The following is a 23,539-nucleotide window of genomic DNA, read 5'->3' on the forward strand; positions in this document are numbered from 1 at the left end:
GCGGCGAGTGGCGACTGCCGACTGGGTGGGTGGGAGCCGGGAGGAAGGAAAAATGAAACGGAAGAGAAGAGTGAAAGAATTTGGGGGATTAGGGATTTTTGACTCTCACTCACACCGTGTAACACAACAAAACGACACAAATTACAGTGTCACACAACAACACAATCACATTACTCTCTCCCATTAGTAAGTAAACGGCCGGGTCGGGGCAACTCGGGTGAGCAGTTGCCCCACCCGCGGCCCAACCCGCAAATTGCGGGTTGGGCCTATTATAATCCGAAAATTTTAAAAAAAAATTAACCCAACATTTTCGGGTAGGCTCGGGTAGGGTCGGGCGGGTTTGTCGGGTTCGGGTTCAATTCTTACACCCCTAGTGACAATTGACAAATTGAAATAAGAGATGTTAAATGGGTGAGAAAAGGAATAGGAAAATTTAAAAATATTGGCCTTGTTTAGAATTGATCCCGTTTTTTGAGAAAGAAAAAATGAAAACGTTTTCAATACGGTGTTTGGCGAATAAAGACAAAAAACGGAAATAAAAACGATTTTTTGGTTTAGTGTAAAATGAGAGAGAAATGAAAAACGACTTTTAGTCGTTTTTTATTTTTTGTTTTCATTTTCTCCTCTCTCAAGCAGAGAGAGACATTAATATGTTTTTTATACTGAAAATAATATATTGATAAAACTACCAAACACATTTTTAAAAATGATTTATGTCTGAGATTAAAAACGTTTTCATACAAAAAAATCATTTTAGAACGAGTTTCAAACGCGATAATTGTTGTCCATGTGGAAAAATAAACTAGTCACTTAAAAATTATATTTAATATGCTAAACATCAAAATGTATCTTTAAAATGAGTTTATTCCCTGTGGCCTTCTTCATTTTTGGCGCATGCCAATTCTCTATAAAAAAAAGGGGACAAATTTATCAAGCCCGGCTCTGTTTCTGAAGAAAACTCAAGGATGCCCAAACCTGTACGTATTTCTTTTTTCTGGACTACATTGAATTAAAACACACGCACACTCTTGTTTTAATTGAGAACAAGATCTGATGAGCACAAAAAGCCTTTATTGCAGCTCTATGAATATGTGACATTTTTTATTAGTAGGCATTATTAAAAGAATCTATTTTGACATGATATTGACTCTGGATAGACTGGGCACAGTTTTTCTTTTCTTTTTTTTTTTTTTGAAAATTATTGGATTTATTTGTAGTCTATGAATTTAAATTTTTACTTTTTATTATTGATTAATATCCTTTTGAATAATATAATTATTTAACTAAGAAAAGTATAAATTAAGAATAAATAGTAAAAATTAAAATCCATACAATTTAAGAGGTATTTGTCTTTGTCTTTTTCTTTTGTTTTTTTTTTTTTTCCTTTTTAATGGGGGCACATAATTACCTTCTTAACTGCAAGTTCTCCCAATTTAGGTACTATACATCTTTGCAGGCGACAGAGAGTATCTACGAGAGAAAATAGTGTGACATTCTAACATTTCATAATTCGGGTTGGTTTGTTTTGCTACCCATCATTACCTAATTTTCAATCGCTCCACCACAAGTGGGCATTTGGTCTAGTGGTATGATTCTCGCTTTGGGTGCGAGAGGTCCCGAGTTCGATTCTCGGAATGCCCCTGTATTTCTTTTGCATTTTCTCCCTTTATTATTATAATATTTTCTTTTATTGTATGATTACATAATACAAATAATCAATATTTTTAATATTTTTTATGAGGTAATAACTTTTTTCCTCATTTACTAGTACTACAATTAAGGGTGATAATTCGTGTTAGTATGTCGTGTTCGTATCAATTTATTTATTAATTGTGTTAGAAAACATTAACCCAAACACGACATGTTCATTAAACGTGTTAAAAATGTCAACTTAAACACGACTCATTTATTAATTGTGTCAATTCGTGTCACATCGTGTTAAGAGGAAAATTCTAACCTAACTAAATTATTAATCGTGTTAATCATATCAATCCGATTATGACCTAAACCCATTTATAGTAAACCCAAACTCACTAACTTTGTATAGATTTCGAGTCGTGTCGTCATGTCGCTACCCGGATTATATGCCCTAACTACAATATTAACCTTTTAACTTCTATAGTAATTTATTGCTTACAAATACTTAAGATGTATTTTTTTTTCTCCTTTATTATTTTGTTAAAAATAGTTTGAACGGCAATTACTACGTTTTTCGCTTAAGGAATAGCATACTTTAAAAATAGTTTGAATGGCAATTACCATGTTTAAAAGGCAATTACCGTGTTTTTTACTTGAGGAGTAGTGTAACTAGAGATTCTTTGAGAATAGGCACATAATTATAACATGTCACGTCATTGTGATACTTTAATTTCAAAAAAAATTAAAATTACGACAAATTTGATATACAATAATAAAATTCTCAACAAATTCTACAATTTAACGAAAAATCACATCTCTATCACATTATAACTAAGAAATTCATACAAACATTTATAATATGTACAAAAAATGAGCTCCTTCACTGTTGTTATAAATCGTTAAAAATTAGAATATCTTACACTTAACATAATTATTGTACCTCGTACTGACGAGTTTTAAACATAATGCCTAAGAGTTTGCTATATCTTGGAAATTCACACAAACATTTATAATCAGTATAAATGTGCTATTCACTATTGTTAGAAATCGTTTAAAACTAAAATATTTTACACTTGATAATACCTCTTGCTAACGAGTTTTAAACAATATGTGCAATATTTTGCTAAAAATATTACCCAGTAAAGAAAACAAAACACATGCCTAGGATACTTTCCTTTTCACATATAAATATAACTCAGGTACTTAAATCCAAATAATTGAAGGTCATGATTGAGGAGAAGGATGATGCTTTAGATGATATTTAAATTGAAAGATTCCCATAAAACTTCAAAATTTCTTTCTTTACGTGTCAAGGGAGAAAACGTAAATATTTTTCTTTTTCAAATGCATAACGTGAATAATTAAGCTTCAACTCCAAAGCAACCAAATAAAATAGAAGACAGTATTATAATAAAGGAGAAAAAAATATAATAAAGGGGGAATCTTAATTATCTGTATGCAATAAAATACAACAAAGAGTATTAAACATTATGCATTAATATTTTACTAAAAATATTCCCCAAAAATAAAAAAACGTGCCTAGACCTTTGTGTTTTTTTTTTTTTTTTTTTGGCTTTGTTGTGAATGGGTGATTAGAACATTTTCTTCTTCAAATAAATAAAAATTATGGCCCGTTTAGTTCGCTGATTTGAGTTTTTAATTTGAGTTGAGATGTGATTTTATGTGAGAACTTTTTACTGTAATAAAAAAGTTAAATGTAACTATTTTTGAGAATTTTTTATTATAACAAAACTCAAATCGATAAAATAAACGGAATCTAAATATATCTTAACTACTAATGCAAATAATTGAGCGATCACTGAGACCCAAGTGGGACATGATTCAAGAAAAGAGGACAATTGCACAAGTTTCTAGATGGTTTTTAAATCGAAAAACTCCCATTAGACTTATATGCATCGTGCCAATTAGACGAACTTGCCATGTTATAGCGTAACAATACTCTCTTATTATTGCTTGGCGATATATAAGTTATTCCTTGTAAGTCTTCATAGCATCCAAAATCCATATAGGTTCATCCTTATCCTTATTCTACATTACAAGACGTACAAGGTAAGAAAGACCCTAATGCTCAAATTCACCGGGGCCGACGCCCAAGGGACAAAAAAAATAAAAAATAAAAAATAAAATAAAAAAAAATAAAACTTGGGATAATAAATCAAACTCAAAAGCGTGAAGCAAAAAAGCAAAAAGGGATAGGATTTTAAGTAACATTCATGTGGCCCTTTTGGGCTTGGCTGTCCCAAATCTACACTTAATCCGTGGAAAACTATATGTTATCCTTTACTTCAATAATACTTGAAACTTCCCAGGGCCAGAGCTATCTTAACATTAAATATGAATATTGTTTTCACATGCATCGAACCCCACATGGACATATCCTCCAACTAAGTGGTCACTGTTACAGTGTTACGATTTGTTTTGTTTCTTATATTTTAATCATGGCATAATATATATAATATTTAAAAAAAAAAAGATAACCAATCCATTATCGACAATACAAGCCTAGTTCTTGCTTCTGATCCGGCCTTTACCATATGCCTACGGCAAGTTTGACAGGATCGGCCTATTACAGTCCCGTTTATTTTACTAATTTAAATTTAAAATTTAAGTTTTGTTACAGTAAAAAATTCTCAGAAATAGTCACATTTATTTTTTTTACTACAATGAAAAACTCTCATATAAAATCACATCTTAACTCAAATTAAAATTTTAAATCAGCGAACTAAACAGACCATACAGTAAAACTTTCAGTTTTCAGTTTTTTTTTTTTTTAACATCTCAAGCCATTAAGCAGATCAATTGCGTTATTGCTCTGAGTTTGATCCTTGAAAAGCTCAGGTCTTGGAACTATAGCGACGCGTGCATAAATATATATATATATTAATATATATATATATTTCCTTGAATTTATCTAGGGTGGGTTTTTTTTTTTAAATATTAATATCTAGGGTGCTGACGTGCTGTTACACTACTAAAAATGTCATTGCGTTACTTTAACGTCGTAACTTTCTAGTTTACTGTTCGTAATACGTCAATATTACTCAAAACTCAATTATCAGTTGTTGTTTTACCGTTTAACAACTAATGTGTCTCAATCGATGAATCCAATTGACGTCATGATCCAATCAATGGAAGTATTCTCAAGATACGAATCAAATGAAATCACACAAAATTGTAATAAATAACGAACATGCCATTTTCATAACAATATCCATTACTTTCGACTTGCCCCTCTTTTCTCAGTCGACCAAAAAGTAATAATAGTAGCAATAACAAACATAAGTTACCGCATTTCCTACCACATGCAATGTTTTTTTTCTCATTTACGAGAAGAATATTTCGGCTGGTTCATTTTATAGATTTAAAATTTTAATTTAAATTAAAATATTATATTTTTTAAAATATTTTAATTATAATAAAAATAATTAAATGTGATATTTTTTAATAATAAAAATTAAAAATTAAAAATTTAAATTAATAAAATGAATAAGACCTTCATCTCATCTTTTTACCACCAAACGACGAAGTCTGTAGAGCGCATCTTTTCCCATGCCGGATTGACGGTGAAGAACATTATAAAGGCTTTCAAAATAGTCCCCTATGATTCAAAGATCAGGATCAGAGCTTCAGGCGTCACGTAGATAGCATTAGGACCCACCTTGTTGAGTCAGTCAGCTCAATCCAGAATGGAAGATTCTCTCGAGTATACCCCCAACCATTAGTTTACAGCCAAAACGGTGTCGTTTCCTACATCCCATAAAGACAGATTATTAAAACCGATTTATTTTATCGATTTAATTTGAGTTTTTAATTTTAAATTTTTACAGTTAAAAATTTTAAAAAATATCACATTTAATTTTTTTTTATTATAATTAAAAATTTTTAAAAAATATCTCACCTTAACTCTTATTAAAAACTCGAATCTAACGAACGAGGCTAAGAGTACGTTTGGTTGGAGGATTCAAACAATGTGATTTGAATCATTTTCAATTTACGTGAATTTTTTATAAGAGAAAATACTGTAACGAACTACGAATTATGATTCAAATCAAGGAACGAATCCCTCTATCAAACATCCTCTAAGATTACGTATTTACCAATTTAGCCTCTGCCCGGGCGCTTTCTCTGTATAAAATCTCACCTCCTTTGTTTTTTTTTTTGCACATTTTCACATATATCCTCTTTCCCTTTCCTAAAATTCCTTCGAAAATCAACAGGTACAGTGGAATACGTCCAACTTTGGCCAAGTATAAAAGCCATTTTATCTTCTTCTAACACTAGCAACAACTACAAGAGTCCGGTGACCCTCAAGACCTTATTCTTTAACCATGCCTTCCCCTTCCGCTCCTTGTTCTGCACTCTCTCTGTCGGATCAACTAAATCTCGTCGACAAACTCGAAGTGTTCAAGATCCAAGGCCGAGACAAACTCGGTCGCAAGGTTCTTCGCATCATCGGAAAGTTCTTTCCCGGTAAACACGTCTTTAATTTCTTTGTACTTTTCTTTCTTAATCTCCTCGATCGCTTCTCCTAATTGAATTTTTTTTTTTTTTTCATTTTGGTGATCAACAGCTCGGCTTGTGAGCAGGGAGGCTCTGAACAAGTATTTGGAAGACAGAGTTTTCCCAAACCTAAACGAGAAGCCTTTCTCAGTGGTGTACGTTCACACAGATGTTCAACGGAGCGAAAACTTCCCCGGAATCTCCACCCTCCGGTCAATCTGCGAGGCCATTCCCGGCGAGGTCAAGGAAAATCTTGAAGCTGTATATTTCGTTCATCCGGGATTACAGGCCCGTCTTTTCCTAGCCACTTTTGGTCGCTTCATTTTCAGCGTAAGGTAATCAATTTTAATTTAGGTTGGGAGGTGATATTTTATAAAAAATTTTAATCGCAGTAAAAAAATTAAACATAATATATTTTGAAAAATTTTAATTATAAAAATTTAAAATTAAAATAATTAAAATGAATAAGATTAAATGGATGTTTAATTTATAAATTTTAAATTATAATTTAAAATTATTTTTAATTTATGTATATTTTTTTAAAAAAATATTATAATAAATCACAATTCAAATTATTTCTTAAATTTTTATATTAAACACTCTAAAAGTTATTATTAGAATATTTAATATAAAAATTTATGTTATAATTTAAATTACAATTCATAATTTATTATAAAAATTTTTTTATAAAAAATACACATAAATTAAAAATAATTTTAAATTTATAAATTAAATATTCACTATCTTTTTAAGTCTAATGAGTGCAAAGAAATTTGGTAATGGTAGTTTTAACGCAGGTTGTACGGGAAGATAAACTACGTGTCCAGGTTGCAGTTTCTGTGGGACCATGTGAGGAGGACTGAGATGGAAATTCCGAAATTCGCGTATGATCATGATGAGGAGCTGGAGTACCGTCCTATAATGGGTTTCGGGTTAGAGAGTGATCATCCCGGTGCGCTTCCCATGTTGGACTCTCCTCTTTACATGTATTCCACGCGCTGCATCGCATAGGAATACGGCTCTAATCATTTGAAGAATGGATCGGTTCTTGGGAAGTTTCCGTTTTCATGGTTTCGTGTGTTTGCTTTTGTTGATATTTTGTACATAGTGAGTTTGTGCCTTTTGTTTGTTTTTTACTGTGTGGATCTACTTTTGTTATAAAATGAAAATCAGTGTCCTCGACAATGACACGTGATCCTCACTCGTAAATATCTTTTTAGGAGCGGTTGGTTGGGCTTATCTGGTCTCGGATTTGTCACAAAAGTCGTGAGATTAGTTAATAATAGTCCGCCTAGCAAAGATAGCAGTCCCTTCTTCTTATGGATCCCATCAAATGAAGAAAATTAAGCGTACATTAGGGCAAAAGTCAAATATAATTATACATTTTATTTTTAATAAAATACAGAACCAAAGAAAGATGCACAATCCAAAAGCATATCCACCACAAGGCCTTAAAAAGAGAAAAAAGGATGAAGCTCGGAGTGATCCTATCGCAACAATTGATGACAGGATAAATTTATTGGAGCGGAATGAATACAGCTCTAAACAAGGATTGTAAATTTCGTATCAGATAACATCTTGAACACTATAGCTATACACACAGGCACAGCACAGAGAAGCAATTTAGCAGGGATTAGGAGAAACCCATATTGGTGTAGGCCAATGCTACCTGCAATGAGAATTCCATTGTCCTTCGATTTTCCCGTCGGACAAACAGAAAATGCCAGAATCACACTCGCCAAAAACACACATTATTAAGCTCGGAGAAATCATCCGTGAAGTATATGCAATTCCCAGCACACCCCGGAAAATTAAAAGCCCAAAATAACATTTAAAATTCGTTTTAAAATAATTTTATTTTTTATATGAAAATAAAAATAAAAATATTTTCTTTTATTTTACACTAAATTAAATATTTATTTTTATTTTTATTTTTATTTTTTATTTTTTCTTCGTAAAAAAACATAAAAAAAAAAACTGGCTCAATTTCAACGCGAAGTTTTGGCCAATAAACAGCATCCTAAAAAACGTCGAATCCAACCGTCCGATTAAGGTCCCCAACATCAGCGTAATCCAGATCCAAGTACCGAGAAACCAGCAACCAACCACCACCAGATATCACCAAATACAGCATATCAGCACCGACCTGACTCGGCGGTCGGATGATGTCAACCGCCGGCGGCGAACTCCGAGCGTCGCACACCGCAATGGCGCCTTATTTGTTCAACGCGTAGAACAATCCGTCGAAGAAAACGACATCCTCGCTGTACGACCTCGCACCGTCGATAAAGCTCCAGGCTTGGTCTCCTTCCTTAGAGAAGGCCAAATCGCGGGTTTGATTGAGAATCGCTAGCCGTTGGGATTCAGGGAACTGGATGATAGAACGACTTTCTTGATGAAGGAATGGCGAATTTGCCGGAGATCGAGGGTGTATTGATAGCCGGCGGAGGTTCGGAGGGCGAGTTCGAGGCCGATTTCGGAGTAGGAGAAGCGGAGGACGTTGGGGAAGGCGAGAGCGAAGGGAGGAGGTGGAGGAGCTTGGCGCGGGTAAGGGAGTTGAGGAGGAGGACGGAGGGGCTCTCGTCGAGGATGACGAGCCCGCCGTGGGAGGAGCCGCATCAGCGGAGGCGCTTGCCGCCAGAAGCTTCTGGAAGGTTGAGGAAGTGGAATTTGTCGCTGGAGAGGTCGAAGAAGGCGCGGTTGGGGCGGCGGTGGTGGGAGTGGGGGAGCATCAGCCATGGGAGTTGAGGAGGGAGGTTTTCAGGCGTTTTGGGGGCGGAGGACTGCCAGCTCCGGCAGACGCATCGGAATCGGAGGTAATCGGCGTAGATTGTGAGTTTTTGGCGATTGATTCCAGAAGTTCCGGTGGGAGTTGGGTCCAGTCCACCGCCATTTTTGTCTAATACGATCTAAGGTCAAAGTCTTCTGTATTTTTGATTCGCTAAAATGTCTCACGGTAATCAGCAAAATAGAGAAGGAACCTCTCTCCTTTTTTCAATTATATGACCTGTGAACAAGAACTGATAGTCTGATAAAGATAGCGGGGCCCACAAAGTGACTAATAAATGATTGTTGAGATAATATGAGATTGCTTAAACAATCAACTGTTATGTATCACTGCACATAAGAATTTACGATCTCACCATAAAAAGTCAAACTGTTAAAACTTCTACTAATGATGTCTGATTGTCACCAACTTGAACTGGACATCTTACCAAGGGTCTGATAATTTTTGTTTAGAGATTTCTATGCAGATGATGTCATATAACCCAACTCTCGCTGTAACCTTTTTCTTGCCAGAAAAGGTTGAACCGGGAGCACTTCTGGAAGAACCGGAGTTGCTGGTTCAAGTTTGACTAGTATGTCCTAAGATTTACTCAGCCATGGTATTGGACTCGGTGCAAGTTATACCATTTGTCTGCAAGGTGCTAGCCTTTTCCCAAGGAAAAGAAAATAACATTTAAGGAAAAGTGAAATGGTGGATCTTCCATATGTTTAGCAGTTTATTGCTTTTTACTTGATAAGAATTGCATATTTAAGTCTCATTCATTTCACCGATTTGAGTTTAGAATTCAAGTTTTACTACAATGAAAAGCTCTAAAAAACAGTCACATCTAACTTTTTTGTTAGAGTAAAAATTTTTTACATAAAATTACATCTCAACTCAAATTAAAAATTCAAATCAATGAACTAAACGGCCTTAAGATTTTACCTCTTCACATCACTGGATAACTTGGGCAAGCCTTTAACTTACGGGCTTCAATATAGCAGGGCCAATAAATTGCGGTTTTATGCTCCAAACATGAAGATGAGAAAAATTTCCCTTTTCTCAAGAATACTGAAATTACTGCATTAGTATCATAGACAGGAAACTGTATTATTCATGATCTTGATGTTTAAGTTACTACTAGACGAACTCGATCAAGGGTAATGCTTCGTTTTAGACATCTTTAAGGAAAGAAAATTGCGTAAAGCTGAAATGAGATCTTTAACTAATATTCAACTAAAGAGATATTAAAACAGAGATGTTGGCTTCCGCTAACAAGAAACGAATTTTAGATGTCTTTAAGCAAAGGAAACAGCGTAAAGATGAAATCAGATCTTTAACTAATATCCAACTAAAGAGATAATAAAACAGAGCTATCGCCTAGAGATCGTTAACTAATATCCAAAGAAGAAGAAGAAGAAGAAGAGAAACAGAGACATTGGCTTCCTCCTAAATCCTACAAATTTAAGTTGCTAATTGCACTAACTCTTCTTCTGCTGCATTATGGGCTGGAAAAACAAACTTAATTTCAAGGCACAAAATACAGATTAAAATATGACCTAAATCTGTTTTCCCAAAAGCCAGAAATAGATAAGATTGACACGTGAAATATAATTCCTTGCTGAAAAAACAAACAGAATTCTTGCTCACAATATCCAAAAATTCGGAGGTTTCTATAGCCATATAATTAGTATGTAAGCACGCTTAAATAAATAAAGGCATACATCAAGGATAAATCTATATGTAGAAACCTGATGCCTGCAAGGCATTTCATTTCACTCAACCTTGTTCTCCACATCAGTACTATTATTGTTAGTTGTGTTTTTGTTATCAACTGCTTGGAAATCCGGGTAATTCCGATAGTTCAGAGAGTGCAACCAAAGAGCCACCACACCTTCTTTTTGCTCTGTCAATCCAATATGCGAGTATATGTGCTTCATTTTAAACTCCTCCGCCTCTTCTGCATATGCCTTCATCGACATCTCTTCATGACTGTCTTTCCACTTTTTGTTATATGATGAAAACAGACACTCGTCCAAGTACAAACCAACTTCAGGAGCCGTTGGTATATTGATGTTAACATCCCTAAGTTTTGGCATAAACATATCAATAAGAACCAATATAATGTTATGACCATACCAATAGTTGTTTCATTGCCGTAAAAATTCTAGCTTTGATCAGTAGAAGGTGAAATTATCTATTAAAAATGAAACCAATTGTTGGTAATGACTTGCTAAATTGATGATAATGGTTAGTATTAGAAACAAAACAAACGAAAGATTAAAAAAAAAAAGAGCTTACTTTTGCAGAGCGTTCTCCATCAAGGACTCGGGAACACAATTCCTCATGATTGCCACAGCAAGCCCAATCATCTTCCTGATCTGATGAAGCATGAAGCTCTGCCCCACCACCTCACACTTGACAAATTCCATGCCTTCAACCGGTATGACCGTGTTCGCATTGAACGAAATGATGAATCGCTGAGCTGCAGGGTCTTCGGCTTTCGTTCTGGTGGTGAAGTTATGGAAGTTATGAGTCCCCTCATAGTGCTTCAAAATTCTATTAAACCTCTCTCTCTCCTTCTCACCATAAGAAAAATCACTTCTCTTCTCAGGCTTCTGCTCTCCATTGACATTTCCTTCCTCACCAGTACTAACCTCATTGTCCAGAGTTCTACCTTCAACCTGGTTGGTTTCTGAATCCCCATTTTCGACCTTAACTTCCCCATCACCATTTACTGAAGCAACTCCATTTTCGTCCCTAACTACAGAGACTACTTTTGTATCGCAAATGTTCGACGAAATGCCCGAATTAAAACTCGCACGGTTGGTTTCCGAATCCCCATTTTCAACCTTAACTTCCCCAACACCATTTACTGAAGCAACTCTATTTTCCTCGGTAACTACAGAGTCTACTTTTGCATCGCAAATATTCGACGAAATGCCCAGATCAAAACTCGCACGGTTGGTCTCCGAATCCCCATTTTCAACAGAGTCTACTTTTGCATCGCAAATGTTCGACGAAATGCCCGAATCAAAACTCGCATGGTTGGTTTCCGAATCCCCATTTTCAACCTTAACTTCCCCAATATCATTTATTGAAGCAACTACGTTTTCGTCGCTAACTACAGAGTCTACTTTTGCATCGCAGATGTTCAACGAAATGCCCGAATCAAAACTCGCACCAGTCAACTCATAACTCCGCTTTCCCATCAACCCCGGAACCTTGCGGCCTCTTTCGGAGCATTCGACACACTTAACAAGCTCACTCTCAGATCCCAAACTAGCCAAGACGCTCTCTCTATTGGGATGCGAGCTTGGATCAAGAGCAAACACCGGAATAAGATAAACATACCTTCTCCGATCACAGAACTTCTTGGCGTTAAACGACGCCGTCACGCGCTTGTATCCGAAAATCCGAATCTGCGGCGAAAGCTTGGAATTGAGGCGCTCGACGAGGCCCGGCGGATCGATGTAGAACCGGCCCGAGACCACTTGGCCCACGGCGCTGACGCCCTTATCGGTACGGGCCGATCGGGCCCAATCGTATCGTTTGGGGCAGTAACGGTCCTGTTCGGGAACGGCGCCGGAGAGGTAGAGCGCTTCTTCGAGGTCGCCTTCTATGGTTTTAGCGCCTGGGTTCTTTTGCATCCCTTGGTATCCAACACCGCAATAAGCGAAGAAGATGGCGATTTTGCGGCGCTTGTACCTTTCCTTTTTGGCGTTTCCGGTGGTCATTTCTTCGTCGTCTGAGGTGGTGCTGGTCGACATTTTCAGCTTCTTCGCGTCTGGTTCTTCCGGCGGCGGCGGCGGCGGCGGAGTCGGAGATCTTGTCGTTTTCGTGTCCAAGTCTTCCATTTTCAGTCACGCGAGAGGGGATTATGGATTGAATACGCCATTTAAGGTCTCATTTCTTAGGCGGATTTGCAAAAATTGGCGCTTTGGCTCTGTACTCTCGTAAAACCCTAGAAGTAGAACGAAATAAACCTTAATTTTCAATTAATTTCAACCTTTTTTATTAAAAAAAAAAAATTTCTCGGCTGGAAAGAGCTTCGGTTGTGGGCAACGGAGAAAAATATAGGCCCAATATTGGTGGCCCACGATTGTAAATCCCAGCTCAGGCCCGATATATGGAATCCTTAAAAAAGTTTTTTTTGTTAATTAAAAAAATTTACTAATAATCATGAAATATAACAAAACATTAAAAAAGTTGTTAACGTCTAAACTATTTAAAAAGAGTAAGAATTAAAATTATTAAAATGAATATCCTATGTAATAATTACTACGTAAAATTATTATTTCTAAAATATTTCATAAAAGTTATTTTATTACAATAAAAAAATTAATAGGAAATTCACCCACTGAGCCAATTAGGAGCCAATTAGGAGCCAATTAAGACCGAGTGGATTATTTTATATGTGAAAAATACATGTATAGATAAATATTGTGTCATATTAATATATACGTGTATAGCTCATAATATTGTGTCATAATACGTTTCGATTAATATAATTATTTAATTAAAATGAATATTAATTAAAAATAAAGTAAATATTTAGACATTCCGTTTAAGAGGTGCGTGTCTCATTTCTTCAAAATTAAAAATTCTAATTAACATGGATATTAACTAAAAATAATCTTATAATTATAATTAAAATTTATCTTAATTATTATCTTTCACTGATATAATTTATGACGTAATCTAATTGCCTCCATGTCACTCTCAACTAAAAAGGAATCACCCCATCCATGTCTTAAACGAAGCACCGTTGAAGTCCCTCTCAAAAAAAACAAAAAAAAAAGGAGAAAAATGAAAATCGAAAAACAACCGTTGAAGTTGCATTGGCAGGATTATTCGAAATCTTGCAGGACACAATTTTTTAATCAAGCTACAGTGCATAGCGAACCAGTGGACTCGCTAGACCTTCAGATTTTGAACCGTCGACCTATCATGATGGATCGCCGCCTCTCCTATCAGAACCGTTCATATAGTGGGGACCACACTTCCAAACCCGCGTCGTTCGCTAGATTCTCGCGCCACATACACACGGAAAAGGAGGGAAATATGAATACGGAAGAGACTTCGGACGACACCAATCCAAACCCAAAAGGCGATTCCCTTTTTTTTCACGAACCATTTCCTTTCTCGTACAACTTGTCTTCTGAAACTAGCCATTTCGCACTGGGCTTACGTCTGCGAATAGTAGCAGAAATTCAATCATCTCCGAATTTTCCTTTTTTTTTTGTTTTTTTCTTTACCTTTATGGGCGAAATTGAGTGATTATGAATTTGAGACTCGGTGGACCTAGAGGAATTTCAAGCCTTTTTGTCACTCTATTTAAAGACCAAACTTGCAATCGCTAATCAACGCTGAAAATTCCCAACCTTCACTCCTATATGTTTCTTCCTCGTGGTTTAAATTTCTAGGTTTTCATTTTTTTTTTTCTTCTCTGATTTTCTTTTCTTGTCCTCGTATTTGATTCTGATTTTATTGAAGCAATGGGATAAAAGTTTAGTTTGGGTTGTCGGAGAATGAACGAGAATTATAGCTTACTCTCTTGATTTCATATCTGTCTATTATTTTGCTTGCAGGAAATTTTTACGTTGTGTACCTTTTGCAATCCGGTGTTAAGCTTTTGGAAAGTGTAAATTTTGAACTGAGATGGATTCCAGTGGAAATGTATGCAACTTCAAAACACTGGGTTCTTTTAAACATTTCAGTTTCCTTTCCTTTCTTTCTTTCCTTTCTTTTTTTTTTTTTTTTTCCATTTGATATCGTATTTTATTTAATTGCAGGGATTGCCAGATAATAATCAACAAGATGATATTGGTACGACTTTAACAAGCATCTCTCGTTTTATGACACAATTTTGTTAGTCTTTGGAACTTACTGTTTTCATAGCATTTTAGAGGACCTGTAAAAGTTGTTATTTTCAATAGATGAGGAAAACTGATGGTTACAGGTTATCACTCACTCACACACACACACACACATACGCGCAGGTGTATATATAGTGTGTGTATATATATATATATGTATATGGGGTTGAAATATCGATCAATGTTTGATTAAGTGAGTGGATATGATGGAATGAGGAGCTCACTGGTAGAAATTCCTCTTTTAATCTTGTCTACAGTGGTGGCAAAGTGAAACAAGACTTGGTTGTTATTTGTTAAAAAAAGAGTGGGTCTTCCAAATGATCTTTTATATTGAGAATGATTTGTACATGCAGGTGCTGTTGTACGCAGTGGAAGGGAAATTCTTTTTCAGGTAAATTTTACGGATCCAAATCCTCTATCTAAATTTTATGAGATGTTTGTTTTAAGGGTTCGTCATTGGTTCTGAATCATAGTTCTTAGTTCTCTACAGTGTTTTTCTCTCACAAAAAATTTGAATTTCAAAAATCAAAATCATGAATCATGGTTCTAAATCCATGAATCAAACGTCCTATTAGTGTCTTAAATGGTGTCTAACCAATCAAATCACACTACATCATCCCAGGATAAGCACAAAAGAGTTAGTTAAAAAGTAATTCAAAATTTTTATATGATATGGTGTGATATGATTGGTTAGACACCAATTGAGACACTAAAATTAGAGAGGAGATCTGAGTCCAAATTTTACAATTGTCTTGTTTAATTTCTTCGTAGATCAGGGAGATGTTAATCGATGTAATTATATGCCAATATTATGCACATAAAATTCTGCAATAACTAATCAACAAAAGATATTTCAATTGGAGATCGAACTTATTTAGAAGGATTTGGTCGCTACAAGTGCGTCATTCCCACTATATCAGTCTTCTACTTGCTAGCGAAGAAAGTTTGAACACCATGATTTGATAGAAAATTGATTTACAGGCTTTCAACTGGGAGTCTCACAAGCATGATTGGTGGAGAAATTTAGACAGAAAAGTTCCTGATATTGCACAATCTGGGTTCACTTCAGCATGGTTGCCACCAGCAACTCAGTCCTTATCCCCTGAAGGTCTCTGGCAATACATTTGACCTTTTGTCATGTTGTTTCTTGACATATCTGTCTAGGCTATTATATCCTTAGCTACTTTTTTTTTTTTTTTTCCTTCCCAATAACAGGTTACCTTCCACAGAACCTTTATTCCCTCAACTCTAAATATGGTTCTGAACACTTATTAAAAGCTCTACTTCAAAAAATGAAGCAACACAAAGTTAGGGCAATGGCTGATATAGTCATCAATCATCGTGTCGGTACTACTAGAGGTCATGGTGGGAAGTACAACCGTTATGATGGAATTCCCCTGCCGTGGGATGAACGGGCTGTTACATCTTGTACTGGTGGATTGGTAACTAACTTTCATGTAGCTATCTTGACATTTGTTGGCATCACGTGAAGTCACTAACCTTCTTAGAAGTCTTTGTGTTTGTTGCATCACAGGGTAATCGGAGCACTGGGGATAACTTCAATGGTGTTCCGAATATCGATCACAGCCAAGATTTTGTCCGAAAGGACATCATAGGTTGGCTTCGGTGGCTACGTCAAACTGTTGGGTTTCAGGATTTTCGCTTTGATTTTGCAAGAGGGTAGGAATTATTAAGGTTTTGAAAATCAGTTTGGTCTTTAGTGTGCTGATCTGTTTCTCAACTTTTTTATTCTTAATGTAAACAATTAGGTACTCTGCAAAGTACGTCAAAGAATACATTGAAGGAGCAAAGCCATTGTTTTCTGTTGGGGAATGTTGGGATTCTTGCAACTACAATGGTCATGGCTTGGACTCTAACCAAGGTAAAATACATCATTTACATCAAGCACCAAAATTAAACTTCATGAGGTGAAGCTCAAATACCAAAATGTTTAATCATCGAGGTTTAGGCTTGGTCTTTCACCTATCATGTATGGTGTAATGGCATCTCATGCCAAGAAAAAAGCGGGGTTGAACCTAACTCACAACCCAGGGGATCCCGGAGCTTTTGCCCGCTCATCATCAATCCCATTCTACCACTCTATTAGTATCAATTCTTACTCTTGTCAGTCTCCTTGCAAGAAACTAAGGGTCCGTTTGGTAGAGGGATTCGTTCCCTGATTTGAATCATGATTCATTGTTCGCTACAGTATTTGCTCTCACAAAAAATTCACGTAAATCGAAAATGGTTCAAATCACATAGTTTGAATCCTCCAACCAAACGTCCTCTTAAATCATTTCTTTGATAGGGCATACTATAGAACATGTTAGATGTGTATCTGAACTCCAAAGTAACTTTTGCACAGATAAAGATGTATAATATTGCTGTTAGCTATAGAACAGGTTAAATGCGAGCTTATTTTGTGAATAAGCATGCATTGATTAACAGCTCCATTCATTTCTCAATAAATGCGAGCTTATTTTATCTGCAGCTTTTTTTTTTTTTTTTATGCATTACGTTGAGAAAGAGCATGTTAAATGCTTTGCAAGCAATTTATATTACATTAGAAAGATGATCAAAGTATGCCATCATGAATACTTATCCATGAGAAAGACTAGCTTACACCAATTTGACCTGCTCTTTTAACGTGTTATTACCCGTTTCACTTGGATACTAATCCCTAAGACTAGCACACACGCATTTGGCATGTTCTTTTATCATGTTATTACCAGTTTGTGGTATTAATCATTTCTCTTCTTCTAAAGAGTGATTATGGATATATTATTCTAAATATGATTCTACTATTATAATTTCTTTGCGTGGACAAACATCACCTGCAGATGGCCATAGACAGCGTATTGTAAATTGGATCGATGGCACAGGACAGCTTTCAACTGCATTTGACTTCACAACAAAGGGAGTCCTTCAGGTATTCTTTGAATGAGTATAAGCTGAGAAATTAATTTGTACTACCAGCTAAGAGTATCTAACAAATATTTTACCAAAATGTTCTTGATGAATATATTACGGGCCAATCACATCTAGATGCTATAAAACAGAGGTGCTACTAAGTACTAAGCAGCCATAAGATGATCTTCATTCCCTTTGTTCGGATGAATCCACCCACAACATTTTCAGTACCAAAATTTCCAATTTTGCGCTATCTCCTTTTTTTCTAAAATTGTGATTTATTTGGTTCTGGATTACGCTAGTATCATTTCAATTCTCCACGAATGTAATCTTTGATTCTGGATTACCATAGAATCATTTCAATCTTTGTTCTGGATTAACTGAAATCTCTTCTCTAAATTTGTCTTCTGTTTTTCACTTAAGTCTATGTACTCTCGTATTCTATGCAGGAAGCTGTCAAGGGACAATTGTGGCGTCTACGTGATCCCCAGGGGAAACCACCGGGTCTGATGGGATGGTGGCCTTCAAGGGCTGTCACATTTTTGGATAACCATGATACAGGCTCAACGCAGGTATTACGATTATGTATAATACTTATTATTAAACAATAAACTGAAATGCTTCTTTCAACCAAAAAAAAAAACAAACAAACAAATAAACTGAAATGCTTTTATACAAGTTCTTTATATTCTACGGTTGGGCATTTCCTTTTGTCCCGCCTCGGTGAAGGTGAACTTGCTTTTGCACTTGGCAATTTAGCTAAAACTGTTGTATTGGTCAAACTTCTGAATAGTTTTGACTGGGGTAAACAGGTCTGGTTAAGATGCGCACTGTTATTGGCCCCGCCAACCTGACTCGTGACACGTTATTTACAATTTTTATATTTTTTATATGTTTACTTGGTGGATAATTATTAGTATTCACAAAAACTGTTTAAACAGGCAATCTGCTCACCACTTTTTTTGTTTTTTTTTGTTTTTTTTAATCCTACAGGCTCATTGGCCCTTCCCCGGTAATCATATCATGGAGGTATGTAATTTGTTGCTTGCGTCTACCTTATTTTTGCAAACAAAATAAGTATAAATAATATTTTGGTTTATTTCCTTTTTCCCAACAGCTTGTCTTGAGCTTTTAGTGTGTTGAACTTGCATGTATAATATAACCACACCCTGTCTACTACTTTTTTTTTTTGGATATATTCAAAACTCAAAAGTGATAACAAAAGAAGCAGAGAAAAACACTAGTAGATCTTTCCGTTGTAATTGTATAGACCAGAACAAAGTATCTGGATTGGATCTGATGCGTGTAAGAGATGGCAAAAAGCGTATATATTACATGTAGTAGATATATAGATAATGGGTTGCCTGATGGCTCATTTGATGGGATTGTGAAGGTGGTAGAGTGTCCACTGTCCAGGGCCTCGCTGAGTGACAAGTATCACAACTAAGACAGAACTGACAACTTATGGTGTCGGGTTCGGTTACCGTTTAGTATTATAATTTTTTTCTTTTTTTTTTTTGGTTGACTAAGATATATTCTTGTTCTGCTATGCGTCTTCTTTTTTATTTATTTTTGGGCAAAAATTGTTCTGTTCCGAGTCTAGAATCAAGATTTGAGTAATATTAGGATATCAAAGCCAATGTTTTTCTGTGAGAAGATGAAATACCGTTTGTTTTGCTGAACTCATTGTTGCTAATGAGTAAATGTGATTGGTTATAACTTCTAGCGCGTGAGATTTACTATATTTGCAATCTTGCTACTTCTTTTTCATTTTTAATCTCCATTTAGCTTAACAAAACTTCAATTGTACTCTGTTTTTTTTTTTATTTACATTCAATTGTACCCGTTACTTCTGTCTTTTTCTCTCCCTGAAATCATACTGACTATGCTATCCACAGGGTTACGCTTACATACTCACGCACCCAGGAATTCCAACAGTTTTTTATGACCATTTTTACGATTGGGGCAACTCCTCTCATGACCAAATTGTGAAGCTGGTATATGCTGCTTGGATGATTGATTCCCCTAGTTCAAATTGCATCTTCTTTAACTAAAATTTCTGGAAATTATTAAAAATAACAATGATTTGGAGATATTTTGAATTGTCTGCAGATTGACATTCGGAAGCGCCAAGACATTCATAGCAGATCATCTATCAGGATCATGGAAGCCCAGCCTAACCTCTACTCTGCAATGATTGGTGAAAAAGTCTGCATGAAGATCGGGGACGGTTCGTGGTCTCCGGCCGACAGGGAGTGGACACTTGCAGCCTCCGGCCATAGATATGCGGTGTGGCAAAAGTAATCCTTATACATTCTAATGTCCTTCATATTTTCTTCTTGGAATACCTTGAAATAGAGAGGCTGCTAGGCTGGGCTAAATAGAAGGTTAAAGAGTAACTTCGTCTAGTAATATTGTGTTTGTATCAAATTATCAAACTTTTTGTGTGTATCTAATCATCAATAATATTTAATAATATTATCTTGGGAAAGTTTTGGGAATAAATTTTGAGATACAAGGTCTTGATTGGAAAACCAATTGTGTGTGTGTCATCATATGAACTTATAGGAAGCTAAAAAAAAACCTCTAAGTAAATAAACATTAAACTATAAAATATGGAGTAAATTTGCCAAATAGAATTCTGTTGTTTTATTATTTTGGGAAAAAAAAAAGGAGAGGTTTTGCATATGATTACTCTGACGCCCATCGGAGTCATCAGAAGGCCAAAAAACAATCTCACCATTCCTTCGAAGGAAAAAAAAAAAAACTCGGCAATCTTAAATCAATCTTTGCAGAGTGCAAGAGGCAAAAGCTAATAACATGTATGATTTGGACATAGCAAACAAGTGAATGAATCACAGATAAGGACTTAAGTTATTTAATTATACGCAAGCTTGAAGTCCAAATTATAGCTTGAAAAAAAAAAAAAAAAAACACTATGAGAGTATGAAAACCTTTAGAGGTTTTTAATCAATATTTATCAAATTTTATTAAATTATCCTTCACATTTTAATGTGATTTGATGGTTAAAACTCTGGTTTATTAAAAAAAAAAAAAAAAAAACTCTACCAATTTTACGTGTAGTATAATTATTTGGAGCAAAAAAAATCTTATCTCGAAACTGAAATTAGCCCTTCCAATGTGTATCCAGTTGAGACTAGTTAAGCTCGGCTCGTAATACAAACAAACAAAAAAGGTATGCTCACATGCAAAACTTACACAAGAAAATGAAGGAATTGCTGAAAAGCACGACACAAAAAGAATAATAGAACTCCAAAATAAAGATGGGAAAAGTTGGGTCATATGGAGACTTTTTGATGTCCCGGAAAATTTATTTCACGTGTTTAAATTTATAATTTTAAATTTGTTATAATATTTTTTTCTCATTAAAAATTTAAAATTTAAATATTAAAATTAAAAATCCTTAATTTAAACGCATAATCAAGCGGATCCGAATTTCATAATTAGCACACCAACCAAGTGTGTGAGAGACAAGAGACAAGGAATTCCATTTTTATGTTCCCATTGACATATATATATATATATATATATGAGATATACCATTATAACAATTTGTTGATAAATGGACATAAATTGTGTTCAATAGTATTTGTTGATTTGTGACTGGGCCCATGCTGTTGGTAGCCAGGTTTGGTAACTAATAATGGACATCACTAGAAATTCACATTTGTACTATTAAGATTTTTACACCCATCTATCAAGTAGTGTGAGTGAGCGAGCAAGTGAGAGAGAGAGAGAGAGAGAGAGAGAATCACATGACAGTGGAGCTGGAAAGAGACTCACCCACATCGCCATCACAGACATCGTCATCAACCTCATCATTCTTGTTTTGAAACTCAAAAACACACATTCGTCCTCCCACCACATCCATCCACCAAATAACAAGAACTAATTCTCTCTCTCTCTCTCTCTCTCTCTCTCTCTCTCTCTCTCTTATGGGTGCTTAAAGCACATATCCAAATTCCAACCTCTCTCTCTCTCTTTCTCATACACAAGCTATCACGTGGCATGCACAAAGTGTCAGCATTATTATCATTTTGATGAAAAGAATGACACCCTTTTGTCTTTAATGATCCTTTCATACTCCAGTTTCAAATAATCATCATCCTTCCCAAATATTATTTTTCCTCTCTTTGAGGTCGACGGAGGCGATGTTGATCGAGAGTTCACCATTCACGTGTTACCTGTACATATCATAGATACATATTTATTTGTTTCTTTTAACAGCCATATGCTCCATATGTGTATTACTCTTCCACTTTATATATATATATATATATATATATATATATATTGTATTAGAAGCGCCAATAATAAATTGATACTTACAAAAAAAAACTACTAGATTGTATACGCTTCTTTAACATCTGCCACTTTCTTGATTTCAAATTAAACAAAAAAATAATAATTCGATCAGAATTAAACAAAATAATAGTATCTTATTTAACACATATCCGGACCTTCTTCTTTTTTACTTAATTAATATAGCTAAAACGGGCCAGCTGGGTCTTATATCTCATGAAACCCTAGCTAGTATATAAAGCAAAAATATTGTTATGGCCGTGATTATTACTAAAAACATGGTAATTAGTTTACTGAAACTCCAAAACATGGTAATTATAGGAGGCATGCATATAATGCAAAAAATAAAAATAAAAACACACCACTTCATATCTCACAGTAACAGTTGTTGTGTCGTCTGACCTGCACCAACAAGCATGATTGGCGCTCCTTTATGAAAAAGTTAAGAAGGCAATAATAATAATAAGTAAACTTTGAAGCCTTACGTGAGAGAGAGAGAGAGAGAGAGAGAGAGAGAGAGAGAGAGAGAGAGCAGACCCACTGAAGTTGAACCCCAATAGCTCACAATCATGAAAAATAGTGGATTCCATGCATCGAGCTTTGCAATTTCTAGGTGATGAAGGGCCTTTGCCCGTAGTTATAGTGTGTAGTGTCTATTAATATAATTGCTTTTGCTTTTGAAAATGAACAACTGGTCAACCAAATCTATATTTCAACACACAATGCATGATCAATTGATTTTGAGCCCGTTTAATTTACTGATTTAAATTTTTAATTTGAATTAAGACGTGATTTTATGTGAAAATTTTTTAATTTAATAAAAAAATTAAATATAATTATTTTTTAAAATTTTTTACTGTATTAAAATTTAAATCGGTAAAATAAATAATTCGATACAAATATTTTGGTAAAACTCGAGTAAAGTTGGAGGTGAAAATTAAAGTGTAAACTAATCACATGCATGCGAAACGGTAGTGTCTTTCATAACTCCTTCCAATAGTTTTTATTTTTCTATTTTTTAAGTAATTATATTTCAAATCAAATGGATACACTAATGCCTATTCGAATGACTTCATTACCATAAGAAAACTCAACCATGATCACAAACCAGATCTACTAGTGAGTTCTTAATTATGAAACGCACAAACAATAAATTCCAACGACAGAGAATCGAAAAGCACACCAATCCAAAGACATAATAAGTAGTTAACAAAATTTAAGCTTTTTCCCCTCTAATTATACCAGTGAATATACTTTGAACTTATGTACAGAACAAAGCACCAATATTTTAAAACATGATACAAATTTGTCCCCACCATAGCACCAAATCCTACAAAGCTTTTCCGAAAAGAAAACAAAAGAAGAGAAGGATAAAAGTTGACACTTTAGAGTTGCACAGAGTGCAGGGAACAAAGCGCATGAACTTTTTCAAAGGCTTTAAAGATTTAGGCGTAAAATGAGAAGAGGAAAAGAAAACTTACTTCTCTGCTTCCCATGTCAA

General features: G+C 35.0%; 3 protein-coding genes, 1 non-coding gene and 1 pseudogene across 4 annotated transcripts; 3 read left to right on the forward strand and 2 right to left on the reverse strand.

Annotated features, from left to right (window-relative positions):
- Positions 1–1,569: 1,569 nt before the first annotated feature.
- On the forward strand, positions 1,570–1,641 carry TRNAP-UGG. The gene has a single exon. It is a non-coding gene; the product is annotated as a tRNA-Pro (tRNA).
- A 4,172-nt stretch (positions 1,642–5,813) lies between these two features.
- LOC21394901 (protein GDAP2 homolog) lies at positions 5,814–7,368 on the forward strand. Its single transcript, XM_024168792.1, has 3 exons — positions 5,814–6,129; positions 6,230–6,494; positions 6,957–7,368. The coding sequence occupies exons 1-3, from the start codon at positions 5,988–5,990 to the stop codon at positions 7,168–7,170; spliced, it is 621 nt and encodes a 206-aa protein (XP_024024560.1). The 5' UTR covers positions 5,814–5,987; the 3' UTR covers positions 7,171–7,368.
- A 357-nt stretch (positions 7,369–7,725) lies between these two features.
- LOC112092489 lies at positions 7,726–9,624 on the reverse strand (annotated as a pseudogene).
- An 898-nt stretch (positions 9,625–10,522) lies between these two features.
- On the reverse strand, positions 10,523–12,921 carry LOC21394902 (tRNA pseudouridine synthase A). Its single transcript, XM_010102988.2, has 2 exons — positions 11,228–12,921; positions 10,523–11,011 (listed from the first exon to the last, which is right to left on the reverse strand). Exons 1-2 carry the CDS (start codon positions 12,781–12,783, stop codon positions 10,702–10,704), a joined length of 1,866 nt encoding a protein of 621 aa, XP_010101290.1. The 5' UTR covers positions 12,784–12,921; the 3' UTR covers positions 10,523–10,701.
- Positions 12,922–14,001: 1,080 nt separating this feature from the next.
- On the forward strand, positions 14,002–20,210 carry LOC21394903 (probable alpha-amylase 2). The gene is made up of 13 exons (XM_024168779.1): positions 14,002–14,352; positions 14,518–14,605; positions 14,722–14,755; positions 15,159–15,196; positions 15,787–15,913; positions 16,021–16,247; positions 16,340–16,485; positions 16,575–16,687; positions 17,646–17,734; positions 18,165–18,287; positions 18,709–18,744; positions 19,614–19,712; positions 19,828–20,210. Exons 2-13 carry the CDS (start codon positions 14,588–14,590, stop codon positions 20,017–20,019), a joined length of 1,242 nt encoding a protein of 413 aa, XP_024024547.1. The 5' UTR covers positions 14,002–14,352; positions 14,518–14,587; the 3' UTR covers positions 20,020–20,210.
- The last annotated feature ends 3,329 nt before the right edge of the window (positions 20,211–23,539 follow it).

This window comes from Morus notabilis, unplaced genomic scaffold (assembly GCF_000414095.1).
Source record: "Morus notabilis unplaced genomic scaffold, ASM41409v2 Scaffold453, whole genome shotgun sequence".
NCBI lineage: Eukaryota > Viridiplantae > Streptophyta > Magnoliopsida > Rosales > Moraceae > Morus > Morus notabilis.

What these genes read in the sequence shown, in the direction of transcription:
- LOC21394901 (XM_024168792.1), top strand. Translation starts at nt 5,988, where the DNA reads ATGCCTTCCCCTTCCGCTCCTTGTTCTGCACTCTCTCTGTCGGATCAA. An exon ending in CATCGGAAAGTTCTTTCCCG is followed by an intron (nt 6,130 to 6,229) that starts GTAAACACGTCT and finishes GGTGATCAACAG; the next exon opens with CTCGGCTTGTGAGCAGGGAG. An exon ending in CGCTTCATTTTCAGCGTAAG is followed by an intron (nt 6,495 to 6,956) that starts GTAATCAATTTT and finishes GTTTTAACGCAG; the next exon opens with GTTGTACGGGAAGATAAACT.
- LOC21394902 (XM_010102988.2), bottom strand. Translation starts at nt 12,783, where the DNA reads ATGGAAGACTTGGACACGAAAACGACAAGATCTCCGACTCCGCCGCCG. An exon ending in ATGGAGAACGCTCTGCAAAA is followed by an intron (nt 11,012 to 11,227) that starts GTAAGCTCTTTT and finishes GCCAAAACTTAG; the next exon opens with GGATGTTAACATCAATATAC.
- LOC21394903 (XM_024168779.1), top strand. An exon ending in CGCTTTGATTTTGCAAGAGG is followed by an intron (nt 16,486 to 16,574) that starts GTAGGAATTATT and finishes GTAAACAATTAG; the next exon opens with GTACTCTGCAAAGTACGTCA. An exon ending in TGGCTTGGACTCTAACCAAG is followed by an intron (nt 16,688 to 17,645) that starts GTAAAATACATC and finishes CATCACCTGCAG; the next exon opens with ATGGCCATAGACAGCGTATT.